Raw genomic sequence first — 11,937 nt, forward strand, 5'->3', positions numbered from 1 at the left:
TTGTATGTCTACTTTAGGAAGACAAGGGACTGAATATGGATGCTTGACTTTTTTCCCTGCTTCTGCTAAAAGTGACATGGTCAAGCTAAGTTTTAAGAAGTAGTACTGCACTGCTTGACAATGGCACATGCAGAAGTGCCAAAATAAAGGAGGGGTACTAGACATGCTACAAAAACATTCTAGTTGCACAGATTAAGATTACACAAGTATTAGGAATAGTTTATGAAACTCACTGAATATTTTTCATTTTAGTCTACACTGAACAGTCCATTTTCTAAATTAAATTTTTTTTGCTGTGTATGTTAGCTAGAACTGTAAAACTAACCACCCTCACATCAAATGGATTCCAGGAGCTTCTATGATAGAGGGATAATTTTCCTGCTACAGTCTGTTATAGATACAGTGGTACTTATGGCAAAATTAAGCTGCTTTGTTTGTATTCTGAATTCAATCCCTACCTTTGGCAGACAGCTCTCCAAAGGGCACCTGAATTTTCTGTGTTTGACTTTTCCTGAAGAAATTTTAGTTCCTTTTGAAATTGTGCCTTACTTTTCTCACACCTTTTGGGTTCTTCTGGCTAAACCAGCACTATCCTTACAGTCTAACAGCAGCTCAGCTATAGGGCCTCTGTTTTTTTGACAGTCTAGTTCTCTAAGCTTAGTTGTTGGAACTGCAGTCAACCACTTCATCTTTGCCAATCTGCCTAGGGCCATGATTTCAACAAAAGCTAGAAGCCTTTTGTTTTTGGACTCACTCTATCCTGCACATAGGGCGAGAGGCAGGGTGTGCAGTAAGGGGCCCATGCCCATACTACACCTTTAAACATTGGTACCTAATACTCTGAAAGAAGATCAAGGTAGGGAAAGGGAACATGGAGTAGCAAAGTGAGACTGGAAAATAATACATCAGGTTTTTGTTTCACAGACAGCTATGAATATTGAAATGAGGTTGCTGCAGTGAATCACACAATACACTCTGTAAAAGCAAAGTTTAATCATTTAGTTTCCCCTTCCTGAGCCTGTGTACCCCTATATACAGCCACCTTTCCAGGCTATAAAAAAATTAGTATACCAACATGCATATACATGCAAGTTTCCATTCTGTAATTTCTATATTAGTTACTAGCAAGTTTGACCGCTCAGCCACTCACTTTTCCTGAAGACTGCAGCAAGACATCACAGCCAGCATCTGCAACTGAACACCACAGCTACATGAAAGCCATTTCAGTGAAAACAATGAACAGAGTTGAGGCTGACAAGAGGTAGTAGAAGGGAGGCTGAGAAGAGGAAGTGACTCAGTGCAGAAAAGATGTTGAATGATTTCCTTGCTTTCTTCCAGTTTGGGATATGCAGCCTAGCAACCTCACCTCAAAAGTGAATTATTTTTGTGCCAGGCTACTAAGTGTTTCCTCAAATGGGTGCTACAAAGAATTTAATGTTATATTTATTCCAGCTCACATAAAAGAGCTGCCTTCCTTAAAGCACTGCTACCAGGTTTAAGTACCAGTAGAACATTAGCAACATAAGGTGGGTGAGGTAATATCTTTTTGTGGAAACAAGCTCTCACCAACACACACATGTCGGTTCAATAAAAAGAATATTACCTGACCCACCTTTATCTCCGGACCGACGACACCACCACTGCATTGTAGAATGTTAGGGGATATATAGGCTGAACACCCGTTGCTTTTCCTGTGATTCCTGCTGCCAAACACAGGCCCAATGTTTCAAGTGTGTACACACAATATAGTGCATATGCCCACTTAAGAATTGTGGATGCTCAATGTTAATATTCCTACTGACCTTTTCATTAGTAAAGGCTGAAACACTGATCAACTGACAACTTCCGTGCCTCTCAAAGGCTAGAGCTAGTTCAGTTATCACAGGGGCCAGTCTAAATATTCAGAATTTGCAACACTTAGTAGTACAAAGCCATCATCATCTGATCTCCTGCATGGAATTCTAATATTTTTTTTAAGTCATGTTATAATACTGTTTTGTATGACAAGAAACCCAAACCTAGCACCTGTAGAATATCACAGTCTCGTTGCATAGTGTTACCTTAGTGTGTAGTTGAGGGTCAGAGTAGGAGTTGAGTTATCCTGTTTTAAGCAATATCTGGACACCATATTTGAGATGCACTGCACTTGAACAAAACCTGCAGCATAATGCAGTTCAGGCTGCTTTTGTGCTATGCAATGCGTGTTGCATGTGGCATGAGTGTGAGACTGAATTTTTCCTTAATTCAGAATCATCTTCCTTTTTCAACTACAATTTACACTGGGTAAAAGCTAGTTCACACAGAGTGACGTTCACCCCAGCAGAGATGTGCAAATGCCCTATATGTTGCTTAAATGGTACCCAGAGTTTTGTTAACAGTCTTAACACAAATATGGGACTAGCAATACCTCCCTTCTAAAATTGAGAAAGGATCAGTTATGGTTCCATTTTTTAAATTAAACCTGTGAAGAAGAGGTTATAAATAGTGCATTTCTTTAACCCCAGAATTTTACTCTGCAGTCCCTTCTTTACTGATCAATTCATTTTTTTGGATTAACTTGTATCCACTCCTGAGACGCACAGCTCACTCATATCGATCACATTTCAACAGCATTCAGATTGCTCAACTAAAACAGTTTAAAAAAAAGCACTGAGTTAGGAAAGAAGATCAATATCCAGTGTCCTGCTAATAAATTCATATTTTAATATAAAATATTCATACAGCACACTACACCTCAGGCTGTCTGCTAGCTGAATACTGTTACTGACTATTCAAAACAGAAAAACTTCAATCACTTTGCTCTTCAATGTCTTTTGAGGGACGATAGGATTTCCAGCAGCTACTTTGATCACAGTATTTGGGGGGGAATATTCAAGATCTCTATATTAGGTTAAGTTGGCCAAAAGGAAAAAAAAAAATATTTTTCAGAATGTAAAGGACTGTTTCCACTTACTGTGGAAAACACCACTGCACCCATTAGTGTTCCCATTAGAAAATGCTCTTCTACACTGCAAGGCTCCCTGGTGCTCTCTTCCTGCCCTGTGCAAAACCTTCTCCCCTCTAGAAACAAACTCAGTCATTGCTCCCCTCTGTCATTGTCTGCTCTTTCAGTTAGAGTTAAATAATAATTAATGTGGCTATAAAGATGAGTTAAAAACCCCAAAGGCAGCCTTGGAGCCCTGCCCATCAGGGTGTCATGTTTCAGGAAGCTGATTAATGTCTGTCAGTTTTGTGTCATTCAGGATTGCACGGATTCTCTCCAAGGAATCTGCCTGCCGGATCCGTTCCAACTGCACCTACAAAAAGCAATGAATACAATGAGCTCGTAAAACGTGTGCAATACTTCTCAAACCGGAAGATACGGTATTAGTGCGGATGCTATCTGCTCTGACATGCTATGTCAGCATATCCACGCTGCCCACTTCTGCACATGAAACAGTGGGCCTGCTCTGTGGTCTGTAAAGGGTCTAATTCAGTTAACAGTAACTGACGTGTTTGCTATCTCTGGAAAGCCCATGTAACTTAGTTTGTAAGCCTCTAGTCAGTGATGGCATTAGTTGATGCCAACCCCTCCAGAGAATCTGAAATTGTTTCCTCTCCCATTTATGCCATGGTTTTAGAGTTCTTCCCTTAGGATATTCAGTATTACCCAGTAGTGCTTTCTTATGCCATGCATGCCTAAAGAGAGGGTGCAAGTATGTTCATTCAAGATCAAGTGAAAAAGGGGCAAAAGCATGTACAGTTACTTTACCATTCAACTGTTTCCTTATATGGAACTTTATTTCTTCACTGAGCCGATTCACATACCTCCATCCCCCATTAAATGTTAAATCTTAACCATACAAGTGCAATACTTTGAATGACTGGTAAAGATGCCCAGGACATCAAAACATGGGAAAGGTGATCTCGTCTACATTGAACTTACAGAATTACTCCAAACATCAGCATTTTCTATATTTGATACACATCTTGATGCAATCATTCACAAAATGATTGATAATTAAAGTGTTTAAACAAGGTAAATATTTCTGGGGAAAAACTGAGTAGTGGCAGTAGGGATCTAATCTTGTTTAAATCCCATCAACCCACAGGAAAATAAAATACAGATTGCCCATTTAGGTGTAGGAAATCAAAGACGAGAACTCTGCTAAGAGCTAGACATGTGGAAAAGCCAAGTTGCCCAATACTCTCTCCTTGGAGTGTATCCGTGTTGCACAAATCTAAGAACAGGGGGTATTTTAGGTTTAAAAAGCCTCTACTTTAGCACTTTTCATTGCGGTCACTTATCAAGCACAGTAACCTGGTGGTTATCAATGTACCAGTCAGTGACATACTGGCAAGGAGGAGTCAAATTCAAAAGGTGATGTGAAAGAGGATGTGAACCTTCCACGAGTGTGTGTAATAAGTGTCTGATTCTGGGCAACTTCACATACAGGTCTGATGGTGTAAGTTAAACTGCTAGAGGGAGCTACTTTAAAAACACCCATGGTTGCACATACTCTGGCTGATTGCTTTTCCTGATACACCTTTGTCTTCTAGCCCCTTGGTGTGCATTAGGAGAAGCAACCAGCAGAAGTGTGTGTCCAAAGATGGATATTTTTAAAGTAGCTTCCCCCTCTTACCCCCCAGCATTTTATCTTACACCTCTAAGCAGCTTGGTGTGAAAGTTCAACCAACTCAGGCCTGGTATACACTTAAAACTTAGGTTGACATAGCTATGGTGTTCAGGAGTGTGAAAAATCCACACCCCCGAACACCACAGCTATATCAACCTAACCCCCAGTGTACATGAAGCTACATCCATGGAAGAATGTGTCCACTGACCTAGCTACTGTTGCTTGGGGAGGAGGAGTTCCTACAGCAATGGAAAAACCCCTTCTGCTGCTGTACTTTGAGTCTATGCTATGAGGTTATGCCAGTTTAGCTCTGGAAAAAAAGGGTAAACGGTGAATGGCAAAATTTGCAGATCATATAAAACTACTCAAGATAGTTAAGTCCCAGGCAAACTGCAAAGAGCTACAAAAGGATCCCACAAAACTGGGTGACTGGGCAACAAAATGGCAGATGAAGTTCAATGTTGATAAATGCAAAGTAATGCAGACTGGAAAACATAATCCCAACTGTGCATATAAAATGATGGGGTCTAAATTAGCTGTTACCACTCAAGAAAGAGATTCTTGGAGTCATTGTGGATAGTTCTCTGAAATCATCCACTTAATGTGCAGTCAAAAAAAATGAACAGAATGTTGGGAATCATTAGGAAAGGGACAGATAATAAGACAGAAAATATCATATTGCCTCTGTATAAATCCATGGTAGGCCCACACCTTGAATACTGCATGCAGATATGGTTGCCACATCTCAAAAAAGATCTATTGGAATCAGAAAAGGGCAACAAAAATGATTAGGGGTATGGAATGGCTGCCATATGAGGCGAGATTAATAAGACTGGGACTTTTTAGCTTGGAAAAAAGACAACTCAGAGGGGATATGTCAGAGGTCTATAAAATCATGACTGGGGTAGAGAAAGTAAGTAAGTTATTTACTCCTTGTAACACAAGAACTAGGGGTCACCAAATGACATTAATAGGCAGCAGGTTTAAAACAAACAAAAGAAGTATTTTTTCACACAATGCACAGTCAACCTGTGGAACTCCTTGCCAGAGGATGTTGTGAAGGCAAGATTATAACAGGATTCAAAAAAGAACTAGATAAATTCATGGAGGATAGCCATTGATGAATCCATTAGCCAGGATGGGCAGGGATGGTGTCCCTAGTCTGTTTGCCAGAAGCTGGGAATGGATCACTTGATGATTACCTGTTCTGTTCAATTCCCTCTGGGGCACCTGGCATTGGTCACTGTCGGAAGACAGTGTTAGGAAGGAGTTAAAATTTAGCTATAGCAAAAAAGACAAACTGCTAAAAAGCAACGACATAGCTTAGCTTATATGGTTAATGCCCACCCAGTAACTCAGCTTTTAGAACTTTGCTAACTCTCCCTTCACAGCCCACTAGATATTTGTAAGCACTTATTCCTACTCCCTCATCCCGCCTCCTTCCCCCACAAGGTAGCCATAGATGCTTAATGCAATAGGATGACCTTTATACATATGTACTGTTTTTAGTTTTATTTTTGTTTAGAGTTGGTTTTTTTTTTAAACTTGTAACAATGTTTGGTTTTGTATGTACAAATAAATGCAAATACATTAATAAAATAATGTATATAACTGGCCACTATGGCACCATATTTTTGAAGCTGCTTGTCAGTCTTCCCAGTACGTGAATAAACCCCCTTCAGTATTGTCTGTGCCTGCCTAATTCTTTTAAACAAAAACAAAAACAAAACAAAACCTTTTTGCATAACAGGATACTGGGCTACATGGACCTTTGGTCTGACCCAGTATGGCCATTCTTATGTAAAGTGACAATAGGGAAATTAATTTATGGCAGCAGCTGTAAGCCTTCTAATTGAGTGTAAAGCAAGCAAGTGGATAACTAACTCTTATTATTTATTCATTAAATCAATAAATGTGTTCATTCATTGAATAAGGTTTCTTCTTATCTTTAGACTAGGCCTTGTGATTCCAAGCTAGTGTAACTAATGAGCTATTAAATAATTAACTTGTTTTACTTATGTAAATATGTAAGGACATCTATTAGACCCCTGCCTTGACAATTTGTAGCAAGTATTTAATATGTTTTCTGCATATCAAATTACTCTCTGGAACTTGAATTCAGGGCTACCTGGCATCAAGAGGACTTAGCATCAGGAACTCCTGACAACTAGTGGCTAGTTGATTTAGATATACAACAATCATCCACTGACAGAGCCTGTTTTCTCTTGTATCGAACTCATCAGTCCACAGAAAAAAGAAGTGCATCCAGACCCGCCAGGGGCAAGGAGAGGAAAGGAAATAACTCTTGCCAACTACCCAGGAGAAACTAAAATCCTCATACATTATACAGCAGGGCTTGTATTACTCACAGTGGAGCCAGAACGTAAAACACTGACTAGTTATTCTACCAATCGTTCAGTATGTCAGAGTGGGCATGCTCATTCCTACAGAAGAGGCGAATAGCTGTGGGACTGGAGTGACATAACAAAGACTGTCCAGCCACAGGAAACAAAGACAGAAGCCTGTGACAAACATAACCATACAAACAAAGCTGGAATCAGGAAGACAGTGGCAAGTGACATAGTAACAGTAGCTACTTTTTACTGTAGCTCTTTGGAGCTACATGAATATTTTGAAACAAGAACTGTGTAAATTTTCACTATGGAAACTGAGCCGATGCATTTTCAATGCAGTGCAAGGATTTGTAAAAGGACAACAGCAAGTAAAAAGCAGTTTTACAGAGAATGTTAGCTTAATTGTCTCATATTTGTTCTGCCTAGTCCTACAGAAACAAGTAGGAGAAAGTGTTAACAACCCACTCTGCCCATCCATGGGGACCACCTCCAGCAAGCAACATGCTGAGTTCTTTTATTGGGCGCTCAAAGATTCTTGATTTTGTTTACTAGCTAAACTAGGAAACGTGAATTACAATTTATAAAGTTTTATTTTTAAGTTACTCTTTACTGAACAGTTGGTACAAGAATTTAAAGGATACAAGACTTAGTATACCCCGATGAGAGATCTGGCTGAATGGTTAAGAAACTGCAATGCAAACTGAACCATGCTCCATTGCATGAAAGATTACCCAAAATCCGTAAGTTTTAAAATCAATCTTCTGCTAACTTGTGATCTCCTGAGCCCAACTATAGGTTCTTCCTTTTAGAATCAAACACATGATTCAGTGATAGGGATAAAAAACTATCATGTGCTATAGCTTAAAAAGCAGCAAACAAACAGCCTAGGAGTGATTATGCAAATTCCTCACATTGCACTTGAATATTTACATCACGATGAATCACTATGACTAAATTATACACTGAGGGATCATCATGAGGTCATCTCTGCAATGTTAAGGGAACATGGAGCTATTATTTGTGTAGTTCTGTACAACTCCATTTAATGCAATAACTCCCTACTGGCTGCTGGGAGGGAGTTAGCACTGGAATGGGTTACCTAGGGAAGTGGTGGAATCTCCTTCCTTAGAGATTTTTAATGTCAGGCTTGACAAAGCCCTGGCTGGGATGATTTAGTTGGGGATTGGTCCGGCTTTGAGCAGGGGGTTGGACTAGATGACCTCCAGAGGTCCCTTCCAACCCTGATATTCTATGATCCTATGACAGGCAGTCAGATCCAGGCTAACTAAGAGCCCAGCTAGTCTCTAAAACAAGTTGGATTCCTGGCTTAGATTAGTAATTCTTTACTGCTCACAATACTATCAATTGGTTTATAGTCCCAGTTTTTATGTCACACCGCACGCCAATTACAGAGGTGACAGAATACATATGGGCATGAACAAATGCAACACTTGGGACAGATGGATTACACATCTCTTACCTGAAGGGTCTGAGAAAGCTTTACAAAGTCTCTCTGTACTTGCTCACTGACATCTAATTCAGTCTGCAGTCGCTGAGCTTTGTTCTTTTCTTCAAACATCAACTGTTCAAGATTAGTCTGGAAAGAGAAGTTATTGATGTTGTGCTTAAACTATGTACAAAAGGGGCACGGATGGACCTTCTGATTAAGTATGGGTCTGAAAATCAGGTGATCTGGGTATATTCCACAGTCTTTCTGCCTGAAGTTGGACCAGCCATTTCTCCTCTCCATGCCTCAGTTTCCCTATCTGGAAAAAAAAGGTTTAATACCCGGTTTCCAAGAGTATGGGCACGGTGACAATTAATTCATTAATGTAGGAAAAAGCCCTTCCATACCACCTTATTTCCACACGTCTCTAACTGCAAGTTTCTGATGGTGAAATCAGACAGTAAATGGAGGGTCATGATTCTCTCCCAGGTAGATTACTATATTTTCTGTCTGGGTTTTGATCAAGGTGGTATAGAAATCAGACCACAATTAATTCATTCCTCTGCCAGTGTAGTACTGTTCCCTACAGTAAACCCTGAAATGTCAAATATTCAGAGTCTCAGGGGATCCAGACTGGTTACTCCAGTTTTAAAATGACTGGGAATGGAACTTTCAACAACTTCCCTAAGGAGACTTGCACACTCAGGACATTTCCTGAGATCCACTCTTCCCCTTTCTGTTTCATCCTTTACTGTTAGGAATACCCACTTTGACCAGCAGTGTGAGCTTTCAGAACACTATGCTTGACAAAACACAAGTGTCTGTACAAATTCAAAACTTACTTTCATACAGAGTCACCAACATAAGTTACCTTTGCAGTGGTCTCCTTCTTTAGCTGTTCTTCAAGAGTGTTTTTCATTTCCTGAAGACTCTCCAGCTGCTGCTGTTTTTCCTGCAAGGTGCACTCCAACTGTGAAATCAGAGAAAATCAATTACCTGAAGCCCTCTAAAATTTTCTTTTTCCACAGGTGCCTGGCATTCAAAACCTTACATAGAAAGGTCAGTGTAACTGCCTTTGTAGAGAAACTCCCAGGTAAACATGCCATCACCCCTTTCTTGCCTGAAACTGGAAGGAAATGCCTGTAGTGAATAACATTTAACTTATTAAGATTAGTATAGAAAATATATACAATTTTAAGCATTAGGAGAGCCTCTGTTAAAGTTCAAAAAGACTTCCACCGTTGCCTATATTATAATTCTGTCCTTCAGAGTTCCAAACGTCTACTTATTTGTTTCTTTTAAATGATAGTGCTGCTCCTCAAAATCCAGAAGCATACAAGTTCTCAACTTGCAACAATCTGGCAAAGTACACTGTGGTCAGAAAACTCTCTTACACAGAATAAGCACTCCTTCCTTTTTATGGAATGAAGTAAATTCTCTACTATTTCACAGCTACAGTGACATGAAGGCCACAATATGGTTCAATAATTCCCAACTATCCTGCTTGTACCTCCCTAGACATGAGTGACTTGTCAGATAGTGTCCTCATTCAGAGTCATTTTACAAAATATACATTTTGATTAGTAACACCTAAGCAGAGCCAGCCAGGAAAATTAGCTTATTTTCTCTCACATGAGAGGGGTTGATACTGACACAGAGATTCTAAAACAGTAAGAATGAGTCTCCTTGTTGGGATTCTCCTTCCTGACCATTTTATCAGGTTAAATTTTCCACATTTAAGTTTGCAAAATTCTTAAATGATCTTCAAACTGAACTCTTACCTGTTCCTTTTCCACTTTTATTCTTTCCAATTCAGCTTTTAGGCTAGAAATGGAAGCTGCAAAACAGAGGAAAAACAACATTTTCACTTCATCAAGGCACTAACTTCTCCAGATTTTACATCTCACTTTCATCAACCCATTAAAAAAAATCAAAATGTTATATCATGGTAAATGTATCTGAAGCTCTTTTTACTATATTGAATGGTTTACCCCCAGCCAGCGTTCTCTGCAAAGCTAATGTGTAATCCAACTGATCCCAGCAAGGATGAGTTCTGAAGATTTCTCTTCATTCATTCTGGGAGTTACCATTTTCCCCCTTATAACTCTCATCTCTCAATAACTTATGACCATGGCAATCTTCCTCTGGTAGGTAAATGATCTCCTTTAAGGCGGCTGCCAACATAGCCCTATCATATTAAACAGAGGCAGGGGCAATCGCCTTCTCCTCAGCCCAACCTATTTTATCCAAGTTCTTGTGCCACACCATAATGTGTCTGGAACACACAGAAGTGTTTGGGGAGTGTCATCCCCTCCCTGATTAAATTTTGCTCCCAGAACATGCAGTGCTGTTCTTAAGGTACCATTAATATCATGAAATTAATTTATTGTGAAATTGCAAAAATGTGTGCTTTTTTTTTTTTTTTTAAGAAGATTTAGAGCTTTGTTTTGTAAGGCTGGTCTGCTATGCTGTTTCTTGTTCACACTTTATTTAAATGTCCTGACTAGATCCTTGAAATAAGTAAACATGTTAATAATGCAGGGTCCTGGATAGAACTATAAGTGTGAGTTACACTGAATGTGACAATGGGTCAAGAGAGGGACTTAAATAAGTACCTGATATAACCCAGTCAGTGCAGGTTACATGCATCTCTAATATGAATCAAGCACAGTTCATTATTTTTATTATTATGTTAGCAGCAGGAGAAGGATTTCTGAGATTAAGAGCAAATGCTAAATTTTAGTTGTTAGAAGAAAGGAATCTTGACACACACCTCCTCCCCCTCAGGAGCTATGGATTAAGGAGGAAAACTGAATTGCAACATTTAAAAAAAAAAAAAAAAAGTCATGCCCACTTGAAGAACATTTAGAAAAAGGCAACCTGCCCTAAAAACAGAGCCAAGTGTCTCTTCTTTCTCCCAGCTTCTGCCAACCCAGGGAGCCTAAGTTACTTCTTGCTCTCCTGGAGTAGCACATACCACTTCCCACCTGGGTTACTTAGCTGCCTTTTGTCTTAGTTGAATTTTAGTATGGTACAGAACTGTCTTTTGATCCCCTTACTTTTTAAACATTTGAGGAGAAAGAAACCATTTCATTTTTGTGTGCTACACATTAGGGAAGTTTTAAACCCCCTCTCCTGGTTTGTAAATAAAACTAACGGCAGGGAAGGCAGGGCTGGCAGAACTAATCTCACTCCAAACAAAAATACTGTGTTGCACCCTTTTCCCTGTTTCACCTACATTTTGACTTACACCTTATTCTTTTCATCTTCTCATTTTTACTCATCTAGCTGCAAGATTCTGCTTCCCCTCTAGCAGAGGGCTGATAATCCTCAGAAAACAGCAAGTAACAGAGGTGGTTTCAGCAATAATGAGATAGAACTAGCATCTCCCACTAAAAACAACCATGCTAGTAGTATTCCCTATCAAATAAAAAACCTCACTATGGTACTTGTATGAGGGGAATTGAAAAATACTATTTCTTTTTGTTTATAATTTTTACAGTGCAAATATTTGTAATAA

The 11,937-nt window shown here is 39.4% G+C and overlaps 1 protein-coding gene across 12 annotated transcripts in view; it reads right to left on the minus strand.

Moving 5' to 3' along the window:
• Positions 1–2,680: 2,680 nt before the first annotated feature.
• Positions 2,681–11,937, minus strand: part of RABEP1 (rabaptin, RAB GTPase binding effector protein 1) — a 76,658-nt gene continuing 67,401 nt past the window's right edge. For all 12 annotated transcript variants that reach the window (XM_038376202.2, XM_038376204.2, XM_043499316.1 and 9 more), the window contains 4 exons: positions 10,199–10,254; positions 9,289–9,387; positions 8,451–8,567; positions 2,681–3,296 (listed from right to left, as the gene is read on the minus strand). In XM_038376202.2, coding sequence (XP_038232130.1) covers positions 3,195–3,296; positions 8,451–8,567; positions 9,289–9,387; positions 10,199–10,254 — 374 coding nt within the window. In that variant the 3' untranslated portion in view covers positions 2,681–3,194. The remainder of the gene's footprint in view (positions 3,297–8,450; positions 8,568–9,288; positions 9,388–10,198; positions 10,255–11,937) is intronic.

Source organism: Dermochelys coriacea, chromosome 17 (genome assembly GCF_009764565.3).
Source record: "Dermochelys coriacea isolate rDerCor1 chromosome 17, rDerCor1.pri.v4, whole genome shotgun sequence".
Classification (NCBI taxonomy): domain Eukaryota; kingdom Metazoa; phylum Chordata; order Testudines; family Dermochelyidae; genus Dermochelys; species Dermochelys coriacea.